General features: G+C 39.3%; 1 protein-coding gene across 1 annotated transcript; it reads right to left on the reverse strand.

The window, feature by feature from the left end:
* Positions 1-33: 33 nt before the first annotated feature.
* Positions 34-27,997, reverse strand: LOC104623029 (aminopeptidase O-like; the record flags this gene model as incomplete). Its single annotated transcript, XM_010289975.1, has 6 exons — positions 34-94; positions 9,823-9,866; positions 20,495-20,602; positions 20,721-20,823; positions 25,909-26,015; positions 27,808-27,997. Coding segments are annotated over 6 exons (613 nt in total), but the record flags the coding sequence as incomplete, so codon positions are not given.
* Between the last annotated feature and the right edge of the window lie 3 nt (positions 27,998-28,000).

Here is a 28,000-nt window from a genome sequence, read left to right on the forward strand (position 1 = left end):
AGAAGGAACTGGGAACTGGTATTTCGCATTTACCTTTGGTATTCCGGAAGTGTCAAGCCAATTCTGGAAGATACTTTCTACAGTTAACCCAGATCTTAAAAAAAAAAAACAACAAAAACCCAAAATTAGAATACACACAGAGAAATACCAAGTTTGCCATATGTAAATTAACACTTTAGAAGCTGAGCAAACCCCTGAATTCCAAGTATAGATTGTACTGCAGTGGTACTATATTCTTGGCTTTTTAATGAATAATACCATTAGAGGTGATGGATGAGACCTGATGAGATGCATCCCAGAGTCCTGAGGGAATTGGCTGATGGAGTTGCCAAGATACTCTCCATCATATTTGAAAAGTCCTGGCAGTCAGGTGAAGTCCCTGGAAACTGGAAAAAGGGAAACACTGCGCACACATTTTTAAAAAGGGTTGCAAGGAGGACCCTGGGAACTACCGCCCTGTCAGCTTCACCTCTGTGCCTGGGAAGATCATGGAACAGATCACCCTAGAAGCTATGCTAAGGCACAGGGAGGACAGGGAGGTGATTTGATACAGCCAGCATGGCTTCACCAAGGGCAAGTCCTGCTGACCGACCTAGTGGCCTTCTATGATGGAGTGACTACGTCAGTGGACAAGGGAAGAGCTACCGATGTCTTCTGTCTGGACTTCTGTAAGGCCTTTGACACAGTCCCCCACATCCTTCTCTCTAATTGGAGATATGGATTTGAGGGCTGGGCTGTTCGCTGGATGAAGAATTGGTTGTATGGTTGTACCCAGAGGATACTGCACAATGGTTCAATGTCCAGATAGAGACTGGTGATGACTGGTGTCCCTCAGGGATCCGTACTGGGACCGGTACTCTTCAATATCTTCATCAATGATGTAGACAGTGTGATGAAGTGCACCCTCAGCAAGTTTGAAGACCACACCAAGCTGAGTGCTGCAGTTGACACACCTGAGGGACAGGATGCCATCCAGAGGGACCTGGACAAGCTCGAGGAATGGTCCCGTGTGAACCTCATGAGGTGCAACAAGGCCAAGTGCAGGGTCCTGCACCTGGGTCAGGACAATCCCTAGTATCCGTAGAGGCTGGGGGATTAAGGGATGGAGAGCAGTGCTGCCAAGAAGGACTTGAGAGTATTGGTGGGTGAAAAGCTGGACATGAGACAGTGATGTGTGCTCATAACCCAGAAGGCCAACCACATCCTGGGCTGCATCCAAAGCAGCATTGCCAGCAGGTTGACGGAGATGATTCTGACCCTCCACTCCAGTGAGACCCCACCTGTAGTACTACATTCAGCTCTGGAGCCCTCAGCACAGGAAAGACATGGACCTGTTGGAGCGGGTCCAGAGGAGGGACACAAAAATCATCAGAGGGCTAGAACACCTCTCCTGTGAGGACAGGCTGAGAGAGTTGGGGTTGTTCAGCCTGGAGAAGAGAAGGCTCCGGGGACACCTTATTGCAGCCTTCCAGTACTTAAAGGAGGCTGATAAGAAAGGTGGGGACAGGCTTTTTAGCAGGGCCTGTTGCAATAGGACAAAGGGTAATAATTTTAAACTAAAAGAGGGTAGGTTTAAATATAAGGAAGACATGTTTCACAGTGAGGGTGATGAAACCCTGGCACAGGCTGCCCAGAGAGGTGGTAGATGACCCAACCCTGGAAACCTTCAAGGTCAGGTTGGATGTGGCTCTGAGCAACCTGCTTCAGTTGATGTCCCTGCTCATTGCAGGGGTGGTGGACTAGATGACCTTTAGAGGTCCCTTCCAAACCAAAGCTTCTATGATTCTGTGGTAATGTTCACAGTGAAGTCACAGAGTCGTCTGGGGACCCAAAAAAAGGAAAAAGTTTGTCTTGACCAAGCTGTGTGGGACTGAAATAACCACATGCATAAGTATTTGCAAAATCAGAAGTTGTATCTTCCCTTTTACTTTTCTAAGCAACTTCAGTTGCATTTACTTGAACTCTGGTTGAAGTCTTACCAACTTGCACGGAAGTCAAGGGAGAAGGGTGGAAGGAGGGGCAGGGGGGAAATCACACTGTCCATGCAGTGTACCAATACTGAAAAGGAGCTTGAGTAAGCCCTCAATGCATGTAAATACTCTGAGAAGCTGAATAGATTTGCATGGTCCTGTGCATGGTAATACCTTGGCAAAACTCATTCTAGTACTTGCGGCTACCTGCACATGTGTAATGTAGACCCATAACCAACAAAGCATTCCTAAAAAGAACAGCCATTTAGAAGCTCTGAACCAGGAAGGCAAGCAACCCAATATGATTTTTATTTGAATTATATGACAAAGAAGCCTCTTTTTTTTTTTCCCTTGACAAAGCTGTGCTCAAAATTCTGACCCTAAAGGATGTTTATTTATGAACTGTTTCAGTAACTAAGAAGAGTTTGTAATGAACACATCAGTCTTTTTTAGTGAGCGATTTTTAAACACCTTTAAATATTAACTTGCACTATGCCAATGGGAGAGAGATCAACCACTGTTATGCCTGACATGCTACTAAGGCTTAGAGAGCTTATGAAGTCTCAAAAGCAGTCAAGCAATATGTCAGTGAATGGCCCTCAAAAACACTCATAGCATAAAAATATCTCTGTGTTTACTGGTCATAGTTAAAACTTTTTTTTTTTTTAACTTGGCTGGTTTTATTTGGAATGATCAAATATTTAAATTCTTGGTATTAATACATGTAACAACAGCACTCTTCTAGGCATGGCTTATATCCTGAGTTAGATATTCTTACCCTTGTTAAATCCAAGATGAAAAATTTACCCTCCATCTCCAAGCAGAACTATGTGTTAGGAATATGTTAATCCTTTGAGGTAGAATTAGCAGCTACAACCTCCACTCTACACCATTGTGTTGGGAGATCTGGCATCCCTACTCACACTGGGCAGTATTCTGAAGGAGGTCCATTAAAATGAGCAGGTCTTCCTAATAGAATAAAATTCTGCCAGTGTGAATTAGGAGTGGGAGAACGTGATCAAAATAGAGAATCAGCTGTCTTCTCACTGAGTAATTGTTCAACAGCAGTATATGCAAAAAACAAGCAATCTGGTCGTAATAACTTGTCCAACATACACATGAATTTTGGAACAAAGGCAAAAACTGGACACCAAGTGCCTTAAACATAAGAAAGTCTTGCCTTACAAATGCTGCCCCATGTCATTCAGCTACTAAGATACGTTTGCATACACGGGCTACAGCATCCCACTGAAAATCAGAAGAAGCTTGTGGTGGGTTGACACTGGCTGGATTACAGGTGCCCACCAAAGCTGCTCTCCCCTTCTCAGCTGGGAGAGGAGGTATAACAAAAAGCTTGTGGGTTGAGATGAGCACAGGGAGAGATCATCCACCAATTACTGTCATGGGCAAAACAGACTTGACTTGGGGAAATTAATTTAATTTATGTCAATCAAATCACAGTAGAGATAATGAGAACTAAACCCGAATCTTAAAATACCTTCCCCCAACCCGTCCTTTCTTCCTGGGCTCAACTCCCCTCCCAATTTTCTACCTCCTCCCACCCAGCAGTGCAGGGGAACGGGGAATGGGGGTTGCAGTCAGTTCATCACACATTGTCCCTGCTGCTCCTTCCTCCTCAGGAGAAAGACTCCTCACACTCTTCCCCTGCTCCAGCCTGGGGTCCCTCCCATGGGAGACAGTCCTCCATGAACCTCTCCAGCGTGAGTCCTTCCCACAGGCTGCAGTTCTTCACCAACTGCTCCAGCCCGGGTCCCCCCACAGGGCGCCGTCCGTCAGGAACAGCCTCCTCCAGCCCGGGTCAGTCCTGCCAGCAACCCTGCTCCAGCCTGGGCTCCTCTCCCCATGGGGCTACAGGTCCTGCCAGGAGCCGGCTCCAGCACAGGCTTCCCACAGGGTCACAGCCTCCTTTGGGCATCCTCCTGTCCCAGCATGGGGTCCTCCCCGGGTGCAGGTAGAGATCTGCTCCAGCATGGAGCTCCATGGCCGCAGGGGCACAGCCGGCCTCACCATGGGCTTCCCCAGGGGCTGCCGGGGAACCTCTGCTCCGGCACCTGGAGCCTCTCCTGCCCCTCCTGCTGCTCTGGCCTGGGGGTCTCCAGGGCTGTTCTCTCACGTATTCTCATGCCTCTCTCTGGCTGCATACTGCTGTGCCTTTTCTTCCCCTCCTTAAATATGTTTAATCCCATTATCTCCAGCACTACCAACCATCGCTGATGCGCTCAGCCTTGGCCAGCGGTGGGTCTGTCTTGGAGCTGGCTCATGTTGGCTCTGTTGGACACAGGGGAAGCGTCTAGCAGCTTCTCACAGAAGCCACCCTTGCAGCTCCCTCCACTACCAAAACCTTGCCATGCAAACCCAATACAATGCTCCAGATTAAAGGAAAATAACCTTCAGATTACAATGACAATAATGCCATTTATACATATTTTCATTGTCTATCTGTCCACTGCACTATTAATAGTTTTCTTTGTTTTTTGATCAGTCTTAAGGGGCACACCAAGGAGGCTTAATGTGGAAACAGCAGTAGTCTATGTGCTGCTGGTAATATATTTTGACAGTTCATGCAATTTAGGCCCAAACTTTACTTCAACAGTGTCTTTACAAGTAAGAGATGATATAAAAAGCCCCAGAAGGGAGAATAATTCCCATAGAGACAAAGAAATCTTCCCAATCACTAAATCTGAAATGTCAAAATATCTCTTGTAATATTAGATCACAGATTGTCACAGACAAAAAAAAAACCTTCCCTCTGATCATGTGGTTCAAATAATTGCAGCAGTCATGCAGAAGCATTTCTACATGGCCAGGATTCTGAATTTTCAGGAAATTACCATTGTGCATGTCTGATTACTCTGGAAATAAATTTTCTACATATAACTGAACATATATGCAATGGGGTAGTGGTCTACACTCAAATGAATTACTAAATATCCAGATTTGATCAGCTTTTAGTAGTACCTTGTTATTTGTGCAAGTTTCTTACATTTACACCATTTGACTGCCAGATCCTTCAGGCTATAAGTACCTTTACCTTACTATAGTGCTCTAAAAATTGTTATCTAGTCTAAGTTAGTTAGCTGAGTCCCTTCCACAGAATGGAGAGAGAAGTATCTCTAGTCAACTGACCCTCCTCGGGATAAGATGATGGATTTTCTTGAGCTCCTATTTCTGTCTGGTTACTACAGAGAGGGTATACAGGACTAGTTTAAAACTGGACATCCACATTTTATATAGTCAAAGGTACATCAGGTGGATTATACCATTTATTCTGTCTCAAGCAGCATAATGAGAAAAACAATTTTTTATTTGTTATTGCATGAATCAAAACCAATACAGCTTAGTGTTCCAATGATGAAGCAGAGCTAGCAGCTAGGGAAAAATACCCTTATGTGTGCATTTATTTTGTCTCACCTAGGGTTAAGAAACAGCCTCACAATGCTAGTTTGTCTTTTTTTTTTTCCCCCTCTAGAAACTAAGCTTAATTTAAAGTGTGAGATTTCCTCAGGAAAAAAAAAAATCTATGCAAAATAATAACACTACATTTGCTATGTAGTGCCTTTGTTTAATATACCCTCTATTTCTTTCAAAGCCAACAACAGCTCATTTCAAAACACTGGCTTTGAAATGAGCTTATGACACTGAGGGGAATTGCACTGTTCTGACACCACACTAATCCAGGCAGAAACACCACTAGCAAGTTGCTCAGCCTGTCTTGAAACCTTGACATTTTTCTCAAGGGCAAAGACAACGCTGCTATTCCTTTGCCTGCAACACCCTCAATTTCAGCTAAACACCTGTTATATGACCACATGCAGTCATCTTTGTATGTTCACACGCCTTTTTTTTTTTTCCATCTCACGATATTCTTGTTGACACCCATCAGAAAAAGCAACTTGTTTTAGCATTTTACAGGCATTCACTATTTTTCTCCAAGTATATTAACAATATGCAGACTATTGCAAAGATCTACCCTGAATGTGTTGAGAGTCATTACTGAAGAACTGTGAAGTCCTTGGAAAGGTTTCCACTAACCTGTTGGGCTTCGGATCAAGCCCAAAAAATAGATCACAAACAGCTTGCTATTTCAAAACAAATGTCCTAGAGAAAGGACACGGGGCCTGATATTTATAGAGGCTGCAGTTCAGTAAAGCATCCATATTCAGAAAGGGCACTGACCACCTACTTATGTTGCAGTTAAGCATCTGTATGGATTTAAATCTGGTGTGTATGTGATTTCCTGAATGGCCGCCTGGTTAAAGGTACTGTATTGGACTGTGGGATCTGGGTTCAACTGATTAGCACTATAACAGAGCTCTTAAAGGCTGGGCAGGTTCTTCAATTACTTTGTAATACAGTTCCCTACTGTAAAATGAGAATCCTAGTACACCCATTATCTCATCCCTTGTTTATTTGTTTAGACGATAAGCCCATCAGCCTAGGAATGATCTCCTAACATGCATACATACTGGTCATGGCCAGATTCAATACTTCAGAGCAAGCTATATAAAATACTAACATTAATAATAATTTGAAAATTAGCATTATAAAAAATGCCTATATATCAAGCGTTCATTGCACAAGGCCTGAAGACACTCTACAAACATCAACATGAACCCACTAAATTCCTCAATAAAGAAGGAGGAACCATTTTTAGAATAAGATATTTCAGCAAATAAACAGTGCACATAAAAGTGATTTGCTTTGGGAGCTGAGTGCCTACCAGCAGTTTGTATTAGTCAAAATCACCACATTCATGACAATGTGAGCAACAAAGGAAGCAATCATGAAAGAAAGAGACACATACCTGTACAGCTGAGTTGTTTGAAATTACAGCGTTATTTTAACATTGATTTAGTACTTAATTGACAATTTATGAAGACATCCAAGGAATGTGGTTAGTAAGCCTGAGTTATTAACAGTACAAATAGCAGAGCTGTAGCACAAGCCTCCCTTTGTCTATCGTGTATTATTAAAACCAGAGCTTTATTAGTACACTTACTTATTTTATTGAATGAAATAAAATAAAATACCACCAGAAAACCCCAAAAACCAGAACTGACCTGCTCAAAAACATTTGCAGTTGTAAAGAGCACAAGCAGCTGAAACTCTGATTTACCTGAGGCTGGTGAAACTCACCCTCTGTTACAGGACCTTAAAAAACATTGAGTCTTTGCAGGGCTCACATGTTGGGCAGATGCGGAGAGGATCGATTTACAGCAAAGATTATGGGTGTAAGCCTTGAGGAGAATAGAGCCACTGGGAGTTTTATCAAACTAGTGATATATAGACACATAAGAGGGTTTGTTGTTGTTTGGTTTATTTTTTTTAATGTAGTGAAGTTTCAAATTACGTATTAGGAAATACGATGCCTCAGTTACAGGTGGGATCTATTGCATATTTTCTACAGAAAGGCCAAGGTCATGTGAGGCTATAGCCAGTGTATGTTATATTTTAAAAGGCTTTGAAAACAGAGAAGGATAATGATAGATACGTCTTTGTCCTTCTTGCCATTAGCCCTTCACACACAGAAATAATCTGCCTTAAGGGCAAGTTAGGAAGTTCTAAAGGACCAGAAGATACTTCTGAGGCCTGTCTGATGTCAGTATTCAGCCGCAGTCCAGAAACAGGAGGATCCTGCCTTGGAGAATGGATTCCTACAGCTAACATGCCATTAAAGTTGCATCAGAGCAGGAAGTGAAGTAGCCCTATAAACTAGGCATATAATCATCCTCCTCTGAGCACAGAAGGCAGCAAAAATCAATGACTGCCACTTAAGAAGTTACATCTGTATCTTGGAACTGCTCATTGCTGGGAATGTACTAAAAAATCTCCTGTAACTAAAAACTAAAGAAATTCAGTGCTGGAAGAGTGAGAATCTTTTAGATATAGTCTGCTGTATCCAATAGCAGAAAACTATTGTTGCATTACACCGACACCATCATTACAGAAAATTTCCACAATGTTGTATGATTGCTTTCTCCCAGTGTTAATCCTGTTCTCACCTGCCATAAACCAAATTCTACTCCTAGCAACACTAGCTTGCCCCTGTTGCCACAGCTGAGGGCAGGATTTGGCTTGATTCCCTACTACTACTACTACTACTTTCTCTTTTCTGCTTTTTTTTTTATTATTAAGTCCAGCCTCCATTATAAACTTCAGTATATTAGAGTGCTTAATACTTTTCAAGTAAGAAGCATTTAGTTTTAACATTAACAATTTACTTGGTAGAATTGCACAAGTTTGGGAGGTTTTGTGTGCTACAAAGAATTTTGTTGCTCTAATCTTGAAATGCATTTCATTCCTGACTGAAGCTTTGTGCAAAAAAGCACTTATCAGCAGATGATCTCTAAACATATTTAATTTTTGTTTCCTCCCTTTGCTTTTACCTCAGGCTAGTATTTGTGTACTAGCAACAGGATATATTCAGGAATGAAAAAACAACTTTGTAGCAGATAAGAATTAAAGGCCTTCTGTTTATCCAGGTGTTCTATTATTCTTGGCTTCGCTGTTGGTATCTACACCCAAGGTAATTTTGGCAGTAGGTAAGTTCAGATACACTATATGTCTGACTGTAAAATGAATTACCATAGATCTGAAATTTTGTCCATACATTCTGGAGTATGGTACAACACAAATGGAGACATAATTCTTTTGCATTAGTCTCACTGAAAGTTTAAATATTTTGGCATGTTTTTAAGCTGAAAATTGGATGCTTATTCAAATAACATTTTGCACTGGATTTGGGCTTCAGAGAACACAAGTGAAAAAAACCAAGGAAGACAGAGATTTTATTAACAAATCAATGTATAATCATGCCATTAAATAATTCAGCTTCCCATATCTTCCATTTAATATTCCTCATTCTATTGGGGCTGGAAATCCATATCCAAGGATAGAAACAAAATACCACACTACAGTACATCATTGTAAAATGTAACACCACCCAAACTAAATTCATGGTTCCACAAAACACAGTGTCTCAATGACAACTAGCTTCTCTGTCCCTCACCCCCTAAGAACAGAAGTGTTTCACAAAAAAACTCAATACATTTGACTTCTATGAATATCTTCTCTTCTTTTTTTTTTTTTTCAAACTACTCACCCAGATTTATGAAGAGTTTTGGAATCTTGCTCCCCAAACTGCATTTTTCAAGTGAATACATTGTTTTTAAAAACTATAATATGTAAAGCTCCGTTACAAAAGAATCTGCATTTGTAGCACAGAAGAAAACAACAGATAAGCAGGGATGGATTCAAAGCTCTGCTAAAGACTAGCTGTATCATCTTTGGCCAGTCAGTCACATACAGCAGGATTCTGAAGGACAAGTCAGGCAATTAAACGCTGGATTTCCGTCAGCGTTTTCCATCCTTCCCTGTCTGGCACACTGTGTGACAGGGAGGGAATGGTACCAGACTACTGCTTGAGGAAAATCCATCTTCTCTGGTTTCCCAGATCCACGGCAATGCTCCAGCCTCCTTGCTCTAGGGTGCCATGTGTCAAAAGCAGCTGGCAGGAGGATCACAGATTAATTTGAGGAGGCAGCTGCGCCTGGCACTTCAGATTGCATAGTGAACACAGGACCTCACTGCTGCCCTAACATGCAAGTTAAAGGCACTACTTGGAGGGGCATGGGACAGCAACAACACAGCAAGTCTTGTATTTTTTGTGTATATATGTCTGAGAATTTTCAGAGAAAGATACACACACACACTCGAAAAAAACAAGCAGAACAATACTAAATGAAATCCTACTATTTCTGGCTAGCACAGCTGATATTTAAATCTGATTTCTACTTTCTTCTTTGACTTTTCTAGCCTGGTTCTCACTTACTCTTTTTGTTCAGTGATGTCTTCCAACAGCAGGCAAAGAAAATCCTGGAAAATGAACAAAGCACCACAGTTAGTATGTTTATGAAGACATAACTTTGTGTCTGCATTGCTAGTGAGCAACGGATTTGTAAAGACTGCAGATAACAGAATGGTAAGAAAGAAGTTTATGTATCCACTATGGTGATACACCGCTCAGTTATTTATACAACATATGTTATGTTTGTCAGTTTTCCAACCCACTTATGCAAAAAGTGTCAATATTGAAAGAAAATGGGCTTGAAAAGCCTCCGGACTATTTTAACACAATCCCACATTCCCACTTTTGTTTTATCTATAATACACATACACAAACTATATTTAAAACTGTTAAAGGCTGCAGATTCTCATACTCACAAGGCTAAGAAACACCAGGATTAAGGGTGTTTGCGTTCTCACCACTGTGCTTATGTTATCACACCGTCTTTAATTATATAACCACATAAAGCTTTTTTTATCCTTAATGCACATACCTGACTGGAAGATCACACCTCATTCCGTGACTAAATTCACAATGTTGCTGCCAATCACACCAACTAAGGAGTAAATTCTTCAAAGAAAAGGTAGCTAGAATTTATTTCATGCATTTACAAAGAAGGTGCAATGCCAGTGGGACAGCATTACTATCATCCTCACTTACATGATAAGCCCTCTTTAGAAAGTTACACCTGGCATCACACAAAGGTTCTCTGGCACCCCACACTATACCTGACTAATGACAACCACTTTGTCACAATGCACTCCTCTAAATGATCTCATAAGAAGAGGATTTATTAATATGAATTACTCATTTATATGTTATTTCATGAAGCAATACATCCACTTTATTAATACTAATCTTTATGGAGACAAGTTTCATAGGCTAATGATGTTCCTCACTGCAATATGTGAGTGGAGGCTCATTTCTGAGTGCAAGTTCTTGCTCCCTAAGGTCTTGAAGAATGTTTCGTAAAAGGCAGAAAACTTATTTATGGACTGTGCCATAGCATTCAACAAAAGATACTGCTTCTCTGTACGATTATGGCATTGTTAGGGAATAAAAGAAAGAGTGATTGCACAATTGAAACTACTGCTAACACGGTTAAGCCTTCCTCCTTTAGGTTACAAGTCAGATTCAGGCTATTCTGCAGTGGCTGCAAAATTTGCTTACGACAAAAGGTAAACTACACAGCGCTGGGCTCAGCGTTATCCTGGCAAGAATGCCATCATTAACTATGCCAGGAATCATTCTGTCCTAACTACAGTGTATTGCTGACATGATGGTAAAGTGTGAAATCCCCTTATTTCGTACGACTATTTGTAGTGCTGTAACACTGTTCTGTATGTAAACAGAGAATTACTGTCTCCTTCCACCTGTGGAAGCTTTGCTGGAGCAACAGAGTAAGCTTACATGGAAATAAAGACTATGAAAACATCATCTTTTGAGTTGTTTCAAAATTGTGTGAAAAGTAACACTGAAGTGGTCATCCTTGACACTGTTTGCACTGTCTCTGTATACATTAGTGCAGCTAGATTCCCTGATTGGATTGTATTGACTTTTTATAATCAATCCCACAGTACACTTTTAGACATTAGAAGTGCTTTTATATTCTGTATATTATACTATGTAATTAAACATCTCCTTTGTGATTAAGCCTGTCTTCATTTTTCCAAATATCTATTAAGAATAAGGCAGTAACCATCATTCTACATGCTTTCTTAAAATTAGAATTAATCTATACTATTTTATTTTAACTGCTTCTATTTGATGCTCTGAAACAGAGTAGGAAAACAATTTACCACTGACTTCATATTTGCACGGCTTTTAACATTTGCCTATTATCAAGTCTGCATGGCACAACCCATTATAGCTCTGACTTTTCAGCTCCTTATAATTTTGCCAAACTTTAACCATCTGGAGTGAAATTTTATCCTCAGGCTATTTGTTTCTTCCTCCCCAGATAAAACGGTTCGGAAGTGTCCAAGAGAAAAGTTAGGGGATATTATGGGGTTTTTTTAAGCTTTGATGCCATTTCTTTAAGAGGTTCTAGTGACCTTACAGTTGGAAGCAAAGACTTGTGGATGACCAAGGTAATCATAAATAAATGCTGAATCAGATCATAAAACAAATTATAGTTTGTTTTTTGTCTTTGATGCAAGTAATTCAATGAAGCCAGAAAGAAAATATGAGTTAGAAGTCACATGCCACCACAGTGCTGGGTTATTAACAAACTGGCTTATAGTCATATTATTAAATAATCTCACTTCCCTACATACTCCTGTTGTTCTTCCCTGACTGGAAACCCAGAGGCTAGAAAACAACTTTTCCCTGTATACAGAAACTGTTATTCTGCAGTTTGTGGAATTTTATTGACATTTGGCCAACCTGAAAAAGCCTCTGAAAAATGAGTTCACACACGTTCACTAAGGATTTGCTAGACCCTCATAATTAAATTCCCAAAGACTCTTATCTGGTCTCACCTTAGCCCAGACTGAAGCCAACAATTTTAATCACAAGTGCAACTTTGGACTGCTGCTGAGCAGATCAAATCTGGATACAGACTATGAATTGAGATCAAGGAGAAGTTTTCTTTGCACTGTTAATGCATGTATCACGTCTGAGTCTAAGGCAAAGAAGAGTGGGGACCGAATGACTGAGAAGGAGGTTGAGAGAAGTAATTTTGCGAACTGTAGAAATGAAGGCTACTTGAAGCAATAACTAGACAGATACGAGTTTGTAAGACCTTTTATTTAATGACTACGATACTATATTATCACTCCAGTTCTTGTCTTGAACAATGACCAGCTTGTTTCTACTCTTGAACTGTTCTGAGGCACCAGACAGGTACCTCTTTCTGATCATACATGTTGATATTAAATAAAGAGCACTGAATATTAATAGACAAATTATATCCTCCTTATGAAAAACTTAAATCTAGGTATTTCAAGTTTTCTATGACCAGCAGATACTTTCAGTTAAATTCTCTAGCTGAAATATAAATGGGCTGCATAAGAGTAATGGAGATTTCATTACTTTTAGTGATACATCTAAAAAGATATTCAGTTGGTAACAAATAAACTCCAAATGCACTTATGTCCAATTTCTTACGGAAATTGCCTGCTCAAATTTAAACTATCCCTATCAAGTATGCAGTCTGTAAATTACATAACTAAACGGTAAATGTTACTTTGTCTCTTCTGGGTGGAAAAACGAATAATGAGCACCCTTCCTAGAATCCTGTTTATTTCGAATTCCCTCCTCATTCACCTTTCTGGCTTCTACCTAACAAAATCAGCGACCTGTTGAAATCCTTCTCCTGGCATTTTGGTAAAAAGCCCAGAATGCCCTTCCAAAGACAACAACTTCCTGCCAAGAGTAGGCAACATTCCCCAACTACATGCTCTATTATCAAGCAGCAATCATTAGCCAGACAGCTTAATGGTTTAAGCACCAAACAACAGAGCCAGTGACTAGCTCTACTCAAAAGCAGAATTTGTTGTCCATTTACCCCATGCCAATGGACTGCATTCAGATCACTAGCAATTCCCTGAAGAAAAATGACAAGCTATAATGGCAAACAAGATTGGATCTGACAACGATTTCTGGTAAATCTTCTTGTGGATATTTAAGGTGATACCAGCCCCCTGGATAGCCCCTCCCCAGCATTTCTCTGACTAAGGTTATTGTCCCTGTGTAGCACAGCAGCCGAAGACAACCTGTATCCCTGCCTGAGCTGCCCAAAATCACAGTCCAGTGCTTTCACACAAACCAATCTTAGTAACAGACCATACTAACAAGACTGAATTTGTCCTCTTAGATATAGTGTGAATAACTAAGGGAAGCAAGTCTTTAAATCACCCCAGCTGTATTTGTAAAAGGGTTTCTGTCAGAGCCCCAGGTCTTTCACAAAATACATCTTTGTAAATATCAAAACACCTCAGAGCAGGTAAGTCCAGTTCAAAAGTATGCTGACTGTCACTTAATTCACTGAACAAAGTGTTGGCATTCCTCCTTACCTTATTGATGGGAAGGTTCAAACTAGACCTCAGGCAGGAAAGTTAAGGCATGCAGCTTGAACACACCTTCGCTTTGACACCAGAGCCTATGTTGTCTCAAATTCACTTGAAATGTTTAAATTTCTTCAGAAGTTACACAAGTTTTCACTGTCCACTAAAAATACTAAATATACTACCACCTAAAAATTGGTGGCATAATTGGTTGGAATTAAACACAGATTCTTTCTATTTTATATGTATAAACATGTAAGAACACACAGATATATCTAAGAAAAAGATGAGGAACTAGATCTGTTATGTATAAATGGTTAGAGCCATAATAAGACATAGAGCCATGTATAAACATAGAGCCCTCACAGAATCACAGAATGGTAGGAGTTAGAAGGGACCTCTGAAGATCATCTGGTCCAACCCCCCTGCCAAGGCAGGATCACCTAGGGCAGGTTGCACAGGAACGCATCCAGTCAGGTTTTGAAGGTCTCCAGAGAAGGAGACTCCACAACCTCTCTGGGCAGCCTGTCCCAGTGCTCCGTCACCCTCACAAGTAAAGAACTTTTTCCTCATGTTCAGGTGGAACTTCCTGTGCTGCAGTTTGTGCCCATTGCCCCTTGTCCCATCCCTGGGCACTACTGAAAAGAGACTGGTTCCTTCCTCCTGACAGCCACCCTTCAGATATTTAGAGACATTGATAAGGTCCCCTCTCAGCCTGCTCTTCTCCAGACTGAACAGCCCCAGATCTCTCAGCCTTTCCTCATACGAGAGATGTCCCAGTCCCTTAATCATCCTCGTAGCCCTCCGTTGGACTCTCTCCAAAAGTTCCTTGTCTCTCTTGAACTGGGGAGCCCAGAACTGGGCACAATACTCCAGATGATGCCTCATCAGCACAGAGTAGAGGGGGAGGATAACCTCTCTCGACCTGCTAGTCACACTCATCTTAACACACCCCAGGATACCATTGGGCCTCTTGGCCACCAGGGCACATTGCTGTCCCATGGACAACTTGCTGTCTACTAGGACTCCAAAGTCCTTCTCCACAGAGCTGCTTTCCAGCAGCTCAACCCCTAACCTGTACTGGTGCCTGGTGCTGTTATTCCCCAGGTGCAGAACTCTACACTTGTCCTTGTTAAATGTCATGAGGTTCCCCTCTGCCCAACTCTCCAGTCTGTCCAGATCCCGCTGAATGGCAGCACAGCCTCCTGGTGTATCAGCCACTCCTCCCAGTTTTGTATCATCAGCAAACTTGCTGAGGGAACATTCCAACCCTTCATCTAGGTCATTGATGAAGATGTTGAACAAAACCGGACCCAGTACTGATCCCCTCAATCATTCTCTGGACTTCTGTTTAAGACTATGCAGCAGAAAATCACATGTAAGATGCATTTGATTCTGATTATTTAAAATATATCTCACTAAATCAAACAAAAGGTGGAGCTGTGATTCAGCACTAATAAAACCCACATGGTTTAGGACTGCTCCCTTGTCAATTTGGTCTGGTCACAATTAAAGAATTTATATTTTTTCTTATCAAATGATATTGCATAACAAGCCACCATGTAATTTTAAGCTTGAAAGACGCCGAACGGAAGCTAAGCAAATACAAAAACTTCAGGTCAGCAGAGGATTGAGAGACTACTGTAACAGAATGGAAATGAAAAAAGATACTCCACAGCTGAAGACTGAGGCTCAAGACTTAGTAAGTTCTCAGCAGCTGTGGGAAGGATTTGTGTACTCTGTCAGAAAGGTCCAAGACATTTTTAGATATATGGGTCATTTCCAAGATCGAAGACAATTATATGGGTAAAACTTACAGCTTCTTTTAAGATCTTTATACTTGAGATAAATGATACCAAAAGATACTTGTTTTTTTTTAATACAACTATACTGCTGGACATTAAAATGTGTGACACATTAACTGACTTTTTAATCACTCATCTGTATTATAAAATCATTTGAGCTACTCTTAGCTTCACTAGTCCCTGCTTTCTTCTCCAGTTACATTTCTAGCTCTACTTCATTCTGACTTCTGTCCTTCAAAAATAAACATTTTATCATATATAATTATGAAAAAATTATATCAGAAAAAAGAGATAGAAAGTTTTCTCACCAAAAGAAAATCTTGCCTTATGCCATGTTAATGACTTTTACTAACCTAGTCTTCAAGCACAATATTCCTTCTTTCAAGATACTTGAGCTGAAGCAGAGATATGGCCTAAAGCTAGTTAGATTTTTATATATGAACGTAATGGGTTGTCAAAATGTGCAATGTAATTAACTGATCCATACGTTAATCAATTGTCACATCCATAAACATTTTAAACACAGTTAATCTCACGTTAAAATGTCTAACTTAGTGAAGCAGTCTTTTTTATTGGCTTACATTTGTTAGAACTTAAAAAGTTGAACAGAAAGAAAGGCATACTGCATGGTAAATAAAGTGCCTATAAACAGTGAACAGAGAACAAAATACCAAGCAGCTACTTCATATGAGAGCAACACCTATTCTACAGAAATAAGGCAAAGGTCTTTGGAAAAAAAATAATAAAAGAACAGTGATCATGTAGTAATTAAAGGTTGTCTCATAATGCAGACATATAAAGAAAATTGATGAAGGCTGCATGATGCCCAGCTAACAAAAAAAGTACGAATATGCTCATTTATGCAAGAATTGGAACAAGAAAAACTCCATCTGAGTAAAACGAACCCATCTATTTCTGTTTTCCAAGCACATAAGAGTGTAGAAAGCAAAGACCCCTGTCTTAGAGGGGTGGCATGTGCTGTGAATGGGACAGCACCAGAGTCCACACCATACCCCACTGATGTCGACAGTTGCTCGCTCAAGCTCCCAGCTCAGTAAGCATGGAACAGCTGGGGACAAACTGCAGAGACAAATTTTTAGTTAAACTTTTATCTAAAGAAAAGATTCTGGAGGTTGAAACATCAAAATACATGCACACGGCTTGCTTAGACTTACAATTCTAGTTACAAGAGTTCTACAAGCTAATAGACAGTTGAACAGCAGCTTGTGTGTGCAGCTACCAATTTTATAAAATGATGATATGCAAATCTGTGTGCAGGAACATGTTAATATAGATACATATACAGTAGGCTTGGATCCATACATCTGCCTTTAAAACATTTAAGGATAGCATAAATTATTATTTTTTTGAAATGTTGCCTCCTTAACTATCATTTTATTATAGAAAATTATAACTCTATCAGATGGATGAACACTACAAAACTTGGGTTATTATTATAGCAGACAGAACTACATAAAAATTAAAGTCTGCAAACAATTCAATTCCCAAGGTGTTCTTAGTTCAATATCAAACTGAACAACAGCTTTAACTGTGTTAGAAATATCAGCAACGTGCTCTCCTTTCTATTTATTTATAGTCAGTAACACTTCATTCATTATTTTAAAAGTTCATTCAAAGGAGTTACTAAGTGAATTCTCTCACAGAAGGAAAAATAGAAGATTTTTTTTAAATCCTTCTCAAAGATTCCAGACTTGCTTTACTCATCTGTTGCTAACTCAACTAAAATAAACAAAACTACTATTAAAAACATACTAAGCATGCAATCAAAATGAAGGAAAAAAGGCAAACTGATTAATGTTTCACATCTGAAGTCATTTCCTTGCACCTGCAGTTCCCATCTAGGAAAAATACTACAAACATCACTGAACACAAGACTAGTATTCAGAACATGGGCAATTATTTTCACTGTTTTCACTTTCCCTTGTCCCCACAATTCCTAATGCTGGGAACTTTTACAATTATTTTGGACACAATGAAAATACAACACTTAAAACTTACGAATTGCACCTCTATTTATTTTAAATCTTCTATTCATTTAAACATTGACAGCACATTTGTTCAAGAAGGAACTTGAATAATAAACTTAGTACTAACATTGCTTCTGCATTTGCCATTCCAATATCTACCTATACCAGTCATCGACATAAATGCAAACTTTAAGATTTCTTACAAAGACAGTAAATGCATTTACAATTGGATATAGCCCTATCCCCTTTCCATTTTTAACATAGTGTCCAAACAACATGATGATATTAAAATTATCTTCCCAGCAACTTCAATGGGATCTGGATTTAGGCTGCTGTGAAACAAGGTAAAAGCACAAAAAAGCACATGATAAAAGTTATGTGGTACATAGCTCTTTCTCCAGCAGAGCAAGTATCTTCACATGAAGGAAAGTATCTTTTTTTGACCCACATTAAGCACGTACTATGGACATATTGCACATATTCAAATAAAAATTAGCCTAAGAAACCTGAAGTAAGAGCATCACTTACTCTTGCTTGAATAATTAAAAACACTAAACAATTTTTTATCCAATAACCAAAATGGTTGTTTCTGGGTGCAGAAACAACATGTAGTATTTCATCATATGAGACTGAAGTTAGATATGCTACAAATTTCATAGCAGAGTGGTGGACAAAGGGAGAAGTCTCTAGTAGATCGGTAGTTCAACTGCAATGCAATCTAGCTATCATGACTAACAGCATAATGTGCTAAGACACTTTGCAGCATTTAAACAGTCTACCAACACAACTCATCTCACATCAACCAGGAGCACAAGCTAACTTTTTCTCACCAAAATGTGAGCACCTTTCTCACCACCAGGTTAAAACATTGGGCTGCTTTGTGTTTTTAGCAGTTTCATGATTTCTGTAATTTTCAAGAAGTTTACAGATGTGTAACAGTGAAGTATCGTATTTATGAGTTTGGACACCATAATGTAGGCAAGACTTGTATAGTCACTGGCATTTTCCACACTATGCCAAACATTAACTGCTCAAGGTCTCAGTAACATGGTACAGTACACAGCTGCAGCAGTGGAAACGTTAACTCCCTTAACACCCCAAACGTTCCTCCACAGGGCAGAGCCGCTGCAGTAGACCTGCTGTGCCCATCTTCTGGGTGACTTGACACATGAAAGAACCCACAGGTCTGTAAGCTATTTGTAGCGTACATCTCATCCCGTAAAAGTCAGATTCAAAACAGCAAGTGCACAAACAAAGAATCACTGTGGCTGGAAGAAACAGGAGTATTAGACCCCATTCCCTCAAAATCAGAGGCCCTTACAATGTGTTGCAAGGAGACATTTATTACCATCCTGAATCCCCTCAAAGATTTCAGCCACAACTCCAGAAAAGACAGACTTCAGCAAAGAAACTGGTTTCAGAAATTCACTCATATCCCTTCTCTTCTCTCTTCCCCTGCTACTCCCTCTCATCACACTGCTCTTCTAGTGATGCCAACTATTTGTCATGTTGTGCCTTTTGTTTCAGGCCTGTTTTTAACCACGATGAGTTTAGTGACCTGGTTCACAGACACCCCCATGAATGGTTGTCTTCACAGCACGTTAAGTGCTATGGCACAAGCTGGATTCATCAGCTATGACAGGATTTCCTAGAACTCTGGTTTCGGAGAGCTATGTCATTCCCTTCTCAAGACAAAACACTGGATGACAAGACAGTCCCCCTTTTAATGCTACAGCCAGTGGTTACAGGACTCTTTCAGGAAGACCTAGGGGGAGGTGAATTTCTATTTATAACCTCAGGTGCGTTCTCTATGTGACAGATGGTACAATATAATGTGTGTGACTTGCTCAATCTTTCCTTTTGAAGCTGTTCTACTTTGCATGAAATAATTATACACCACGTATGCCAGCAAGAGAATAGGCTGAGTCTGTAGTACAAGTCATTAATATATGCAGTTGGGCTTAGGGAGGGCAGATTCAGATTCCTAATTCAACATTATTTTTTACAACCAAGCTTTCACCAATCCAGGAAAAAAATCCTATGTTCATATGTTCTATGAGAACAACTGCTCTTAAGAGTGGGCTGCCACTGCATGCTATCACTGTCAGAGAAAGTCTGCTGAAAGAAAGAAGCAGCGCATCTTAAATATCCCTTTTAGATTAATACTTCAGTAACAGAATGTTTTAGAAAGCATGGGACTATGGACCATGATGAGGAAACCTACACAGAGGCTGGCTGTCACAAGACTGTAATACAGGTGCGTGCAATGTCACAGAGTGATGGGACATCACTCTCTGACTTGGTGAGAAACAGACTGTCCTTATAAGAAAAACTGTGAAATTATAAGCATTGAATGAAGCAGCATGCAGCGAGGAAGGAAATAAAGTCAGAAATATAATGTGCACACACTGTTACTATTTATAGAAGTTTTCAGTTAGATTCCTGCTCTGTGTTTCTCCTCTGTCAGAAACAGAGAGGTATCGGGGAAAAGAATGACTGATCACAACCAAAACCTGGGAGCTGAAAGACTACAGGAGACAATTCCAGTACTGTAAATGACCCTATCTTGGAGCACATCAGCACCTATGAACATTGACCTTTCAAAGTATCAAGTTTAATTTAAAATAAAAATAAAATTCACCCATTGTTTACATTATTAGATACTAGCAGGGTCTCCAATTTATGTATCACTGAAAAAAATGTTCTGCCCTCTAGCAGGTAGGAATTTCACCAATATTGCCAAGTTACAATTGCCTCTCTCTTTTCACCACAACCAGAAGTGGTGATTTAGATAACCAAATCAAAGTTTAAGTCATTGTTTTTTTCAGAAAGTGAGGAACAACCCCAACCACAGTACCTGAGAAAGGACAAGCTGCCCATGGAACTTATGGACAAATTTTCGTAAAGAAGCAAGGTATGAAGCCTCTCCTATTGTCCTTGCCAGAGACCGCAAAAGGAAATAACCCTGCAAGAAATTAAGCCAGAAACAATTAGGATGCTGTGAATTTGCTGATGTCTAGAAGAAAGAAGTCTTTATCACATTAGTAAAGCTATTTCAATAAAAATCAGTTGACAACACTCACCTTCAAATAGTGAACCTGCATGAAGATTTTTTCTGCTTTAAGACCATGTTTGACAATAGAAGCTCCAGACTCACTTAGTTCTCCTGTACTCTCCTTTTTGGGCCTAAAATGGCAACACACTAATTAAGACTTAGATAAGTAAGTAAAGAGTAATTAAAATGTTACACATTCTCATAGTTGAAAGTATTGTGAATGACATAGTAATGTTAGACACCTATGGCTAGTTCAGTCTTTTTTCTTTACTCTAAGTAAATAACTTCGCTTAGACAGATGAACCAACATACCAATTTCAAACTTTTAATGGAATTTTGTACATAGCTGACCAGACAGCTGGGGTATGAATTAAATCCATCACCGAGTTGGTGTACTCTTTTCACTGCCAGCATGACATCACATTGCATGCCATTCTACAGTGCACAGGCATATTATGAACAAAGCGAATCAAACAGGGAAGGGAAGAAGGAAGGAAGGGAAGAAGGAAGGGAAGAAGGAAGGGAAGAAGGAAGGGAAAGGATTGAAGTAATTATGTTCAACTAGAGATTTCTCTTCTTATACCTGAACATTGGCTTAACAGGTTACATAACTATACTTCAAGAATAACCTCTTTCATCTGCATGCAGTACACTGCATAAGAAATTATGTTCATTTTTGCCATTTGGAGTTGGAAGAAAGTAGTTGAATTTTTAAAACAAGCCTTTCACACACACACAGAGGTTTGTTCTACACACTAATGTCTAGAAGAAACCTAATTCTTCAATGCCTGATTTTAAAATGTAATACAGCATCTGGTATGCCAGAAATCCACAGCAGTAAGGTTTGGAGGACTTCAACTAGGCTCTTTTGAGCACAGAGTGAAACCAAAAGGAAGCTGTGTAAATAATTTTCATTTGTAAGCAGGGAAGTACTAAAGAGCCCTCTAGGTTTTTTTATTCCATCCACAAGAAATCCCAGCTAACAGTGGCCTGAGAACAGATGTCTGTCTTAGGAGCCTAACCCTGTGCCTGAAACAATCTCTCCAATTCTAAGTGTGGATTTTGAAATGGCCAGTCTTGGAAACCAAACGTCTTTCCCCTCACTTCTAGAGAACAGGGGCAACACAGGCCACAGCAGTGCACAATTCTTCAAAGCACATCACTCACACATTTCTCACGAGCTAATCCTTGTGATCAAATTTCTTTCATATCTATGTCTGCTTTGAGGAAAACATTCTTCCTTTTTTGTATCTGTGTAATGGTTTCTTATTAGAGTTTTGTCCAGAGTGCTAAGCTGTTTTTTTCACCCTTTAGGCACTACATTTAGGACCTTTGCACATAAAGTTCACTTCACACAGTAGTATCTTGATAAAATACAACTGTTTGAAATAAAGTAGAAAACCAAAATGCAGATTCAGTTTTATACTGTTCCTAACACAGTCCTTTACCATGCTATAGTTCATATTTTCTTTTAAGGAAGATCTTCCTTCAACATTGAAAGAAAGAGATCAACAACTGTTTATAGTAACTCCAGTTCTTCAAGACAATGTAATCACTGCAGACCCACAGCAGAAGAACAGAGGTCCACCTATTTCCATTCTGGATCAGTGTGCTGGATGGAAGGCCTACTCGCATTCCATACACGACTTTTCGTTGTTCTCTGCATATATAACAAGCCAAAACTGCTTCATTTCTCTCATAATAAATAGCCCAGTCTACAGACTTTGAAAATTTGAGTTTAAGCACAGGCTACAGGATCCACACTAAACTGAAATACCTCCCATAATCACAATTATTCTAAATTTGGCAACTATACTTCCTTCCCTCTTCCTCCAATTTTGTGCCTGTGTAGATCCTAGCAGGTGACTAGAAAGCAGCATGCCATCTGGATGATGGTACTAAAGAATTTCCTTTTGCAAAAGATGTATAACGTCTGCAAAAGAATGTAAATATTAAAAAAATTACCCTGTTCTCTGCTGTCAGTACTTCAGCACACTATTTCAAAACAATGCTTAGAATATTTACAACACATTGAAGGTACAAAGACTGAAAGACTGACCTACAAAATCAGGTATCTAACATAGTTGATGAAGCTAGGCATAATGCTAAAGGCAAGCTGATTCAAGAAATTCAAGCTGCTACTTGGCACATTTTAGATACCAGCAAATTTCTGAAGGAAGCAAAAGATGCTTTTTGTTTGCCAGGAAGAGAAGTACACTGTACAAAGTAAAAGTACAATTCGCTAGGAAGTCCTTGGTAATTAAATGCTTTGATGTGCTAGGTAGTGATGAAAACCGATGCAGAGATCACAGGAGACCATCTGAAAGGCACGTTTCCTATGCCCGTGACAGAATAAAACTCTTCGAACATCCACCAGACAGCATTGCTTCAGGGGAAAATGGATTTGACTCAAGTGGAACTCAGAGAGAAATTTAGAATTAGGTATTAACACAGGTTTGTCTTAATGAAGAATCACAAGCTGATATTCTAAGGGCTAGGCCATGAAACAATCTCAACACCAGCTTTATTCCACAGAATGAAATAGACTTCTCTAGTCATTTGCTTTCGTAACATGAGAGACTGGATGACAGTGCTGGTGTTGCTGCTTGCCAGCAGAGTAAGGATATATTTCACAAGTGCTTTTATCCCTGCAGGTTTCCTTCAAACTGTGAGAAAATACACAGGGTTCTGTCTGAAGTCTTACCCTGTATGAGCACTACAGTGCCACAAATTCCTTCTTCAATACTCAAATTTGCTGGTGCTTCCTTTCAGAGCTGCTGCCTGCTGAAAAGACATTTACCTATTTCTTTCATACCTGACTTCTTTTTTCACAGGTAGCTTATGAGATGCTACTATAACATAATATCAACTATCCATAATAATAAGAAACATCATGCTGATGATCAGTTTGCTGAGTGGCTTTCGCCTTAGTCTGAACAAGTATTCATTTGCTGGATCAGCTGACAAATTTTGGGCAGGGAACAAAAAAGTAATTGAAGAATAGGCTTATGCTTGGGAAGAGTGAGTTGGCTGATTTTTTTCTTCCTGACATAATTGTCAAGAAGAAACAAACAGTTATAATTTACTTTCAATATCCTTGTGTAAAAACACAAGCCTGAACCAGCACAAGCCTCAGTACAGACTCAAAACCCAGTGCAATGCCAAGGCTGAAATTTGCTGTCTTACACACCAACTCTGGAAAGCACATGGACATACTTTCAGAAGGAAAAAGAAAAGAAAAAAAAACAGTAAACACACAAAGAGAGAAGCTATTCAAGTCCATGCCACAAAAAAGTAAAGAATATTTATATCTCACTGAAACCAGTGGAAAGTCCTTAAATGCAACCACAGCAAACTAGAGACATCAGAGAGGAAGAGATTGCCAGAATCCCAAGGTGGCATCATGTTCCTCTCCTGAAGTGTTTATTAGAGGCATATTTTTCAAAGGAGAAACAATTTGTCATTCTTTGAGAATTGAGAATACCACTATGTGAAAGGTAAGCAGAATGCTTATTACAGAGACTTATGTCTACTAAGTGTGGAAGTCAACAGAAAGCTTGAGTTTCAATTTTGAGATAGATCAATCCTTCCTGAGCTTCAAACTACAAAGGATATTTTGGCCCTTTAAATAGAAAAATTACTTTAAAAATTTACACCACATACACATTTTATTAAAAGTAACAACTACATAATTGATGCAAAAGATGACAAATGTGATTCCATAATGTTGAAAATGGAACCATACATCCAGATAAGTCTCATATCACAAGAAGCAATGTTCCTAAAAATAATTTATTTTTTTTAAAAAACAAACAAAAACATTAGAACTTGTCAGTTAGTAGTTGTGTTGGTAGCAGCTGTATTAGAGCTGGTGATAAGGCTTGCTTTTGTGTTTACACCTATCCTTAAATTGCACACTTGCAAATGTATAACTTCACTGATTCTGCTTACATGTAGGATACACAATTCATCAATAAACATGAAGTAAAAGAGATCAATGACAGACTACAGTATATGCAAAGTTGGTGACACATTTTCAGATTACATGAGGCCGTAGAGACAAATTTCTGTGTTAGTGAACATTGCCCAAATATAAAAGGCTTTTATGTCTTACTGGGAAAGCACAAAAAGAAGGGGAGACATCAAAATGAATGAAATGGCAACAGTCTTCCAAAAACATTTAAAAGTTGATTATATAGAAGGTGTGGATCAATTTGTTCTTCAATTCCGCTTCTTGGTGGAAGAAAAGAAGAAATCTACATTGTTTGAAATAAACAATATTTCAACTGTGCATTAGGAAGCAATGTTTAACTGTTAACATTAAAACAGATTAGGTAGGTACCGCTAATTTTTATTGGAGGTTTCTGAGAACATGTTAGCAAAAACCTGCTTGAGATGGTCTGTGTATACTGTCTGTGTATCAGGGTAGAAGAATGGTCTACATAATCTCTTGAAATCTGTCCCTGTACTTCTATGACTTGGTCAGTGTAGAGCTAATTTGAGTTAGGATTAGTAAACTTGTTTTTCTTGGTCAAAGACTGTGGAGAGACAAGCAGTGGAAATGGTAGGCGGCCACTCAAGATACAAGACTATGGCAAATTCCCAAGACACCAACCAGAACAGCCCAGATTAATAATCATTAGCAAAGCAAGAATCTTTTTTTGATCTAATGTCTTTAGCTATGTAAGAAGTCTTGAGCTCAGCATCTGGTACCTAAAGGCCAAAATCTTGTTTAAATAGCATTATTGGTAATTTCTAAAGAGAAAATACATTTATATACTTCATTATGCTTTTTCCTTTGTTTTTTAAAGCTCCATTCAGCTTGGCAGTTAGATACCATATTCCTGTATGTGCTTGTCTCAGCCACAGAAACTGAATCTGTTGTGGCTTCAAACAGTGAACTTTGTTCAAGAAACAGCCTTTTTTTTTCCCCCCTGAGTAGAGGCTTTTGTAAACTGCTTAGAGACATTTTATATCAAACTAAATCCCATGGTTTTTCAATGCTTTCTATAACAAACAGTAAAGCAATTGCATTATACATAAGATGAATAACCTAGTCAATTTAATTTGACTTTTCTTTTTTCTTCAGAAGGAAATAAGGAAAGGCAGTGGATTTAATCTGATAATTTAAATTCATATCCTTTGAAGGGAGAAAATGGTGGAAAACAGGAGAGACGGAACATGCAAAAGCAAAGATTATGCTGTCATATTGTTACCTTAAAACTTGCAGCTCTTCTTCAGAGTTCTGCACCTCATCTCTGAGTCGTCGCCAACGAAGTAAAGCTTTCAATTCTTGCTGCCCTTTTACTTCATCATGTGACAGCTGCTTAGTGTACAAAAAACAGAGATCACTGACTGCTGTTTTCCAACAGACAATAATAATTTTCAGAAAGAGAAACCTGTTTTGTTTCCCTTTAACAGGGAAGAAGATGCAGGAAACAGTACCGATATCCATGACTAAAAAGAAACCCCAACCAAACAAAAAATAAGTTGCTACCAGAAGAGTTAATGGCAGCACTAAGGAAAACAGAAGCCTCGCTGTGTGCATCAAATCAATAGTCATTTACATACTTCTGCCTGAGGAGAGAGATGAGCATGTTTTTTTCCGTTTACTGACCAGCAAGAAGTGAACTGAATGTACAGTACAGATACCTGGCATATTGGTTTTGGTTGCATCTTTACTCTTTCCAGCCTTGAAAGCAAAGAGCTGCTTTGCGTGCTGACTTCACTCCTCTTTTCTACTACTTCTGAAACACTCGTGAAAGCTCCCTGTTGTATTTTCCCCCATTAACATAATATTAACGGAGATGCATGCTTATGAAATAAATGCCAGGTTGTCAGCTTACAAATAACAACTAATTATGCTTATCTATTATAAGAAAAGATGGGAGATGGGAGAAAGTAAAAGCAGCTAATATTATGCTGCATTACACCACTATTTCAGTCACAGGAAATGATTGTCAGGCACTGTGGAAGACACTTTCCTACAACTATATGCTTGCACAGCACCAAAACTACTCATAAATTCTAAAAAGGAAAAAAAAAGCAGTAATACTTTTTTAACCTTATAAATTAACAAGGGCACTCATCACCCCGTTTTGTTGCTTACTGCTTTCCATTCAGCTACATGGAAGGGTGTGTTCTACAATGAAAATGTTTTCAGGTGACTCACAGAAGCATAGAATTAATGTGAACAGCTCACAGCAGAGGATTGATGCTCAATGTAAGGGCCAAAATGAATTTTAGGACCAGAAGGGAAAAGCAAAGTGTTTGGACAGCCTTCCTCTCTTTCTTGTTCCAGAAACACAGTAAGTGACAAGGAATTCTGTTTTGTTCAGGGCTATAAATATGCCTGATACTTAATAAAATGGAGGCTCAGTTCCCAGTCCCACCTGCTCTTCCACAGATGGAGCTCTGCAGACTTAAGGGGGAGAATCAGGCCCCTACACAAGGACAGGAAGAAATGACTAATACATGAAATGTTTTAAATATCAGTGGTACAACAAAAATAAGAATTGGATCCGAAAACCACTTTACTAGCTGACATGCAATTTATAAGCTTTTCACTTTAAGGCAAACAATCATTTCTAAGCCTTTGACATAAGGGTAACTCTTGCTGGGCTGTATAAGAGAAAAAAAAGTGTAAGTGCTCGTGCCCTATTTGGTCAGCTTCCATTTTGTTTTGAGGCACACTTCTTGGCTGTCCACTGGACAAAAACAGACCACTTTCATTAGGTACCTGGACTATTACAATATTCAGTAAGAGTCTGATCATTATTCCAGTTTCAGGAACACAAGTGGAAGGAATGCAGAGCAACTGTTTGATAGCTGAATTGTAATAACCAAGTAGTACATTTGCAGGAAGGTAATCATTGACAAACAGATGTTTCCATTCTAATTTGCACTAACCCCCACCTCTGTAAAGATTAGTGTTCATTGTGGATTGGGAAGTATTTTTTATTTTTTTAAAAGTCAAGTTATCATGCAAATGCCAATATTATTTTAAAGACTTATCTTCACAACACAGAACTTTTCATTTATATCTAATTCACAACAGGGTATATGATTTCAGTTTCCACACAATTCAACTGAGAAGTGATGTATCATCACCTTACCTCTTGTGCCCTAGCCCAAAATACATCTTCCAAAAAAGTGGCAAACCCTTCACTTATCCACTCTTCGGTCCAGTCACGAGCACCAATGGCCAGTCCAAACCAAGCATGAGCAATTTCATGGCACAGACGTGTTCCACAGAGATGGCTCTCTCCCGGTAATACACTCTGTGACAGGAAGATGATGTGTGGGCTG

This window comes from Phaethon lepturus, unplaced genomic scaffold (assembly GCF_000687285.1).
Source record: "Phaethon lepturus isolate BGI_N335 unplaced genomic scaffold, ASM68728v1 scaffold16166, whole genome shotgun sequence".
Taxonomy (NCBI): domain Eukaryota; kingdom Metazoa; phylum Chordata; class Aves; order Phaethontiformes; family Phaethontidae; genus Phaethon; species Phaethon lepturus.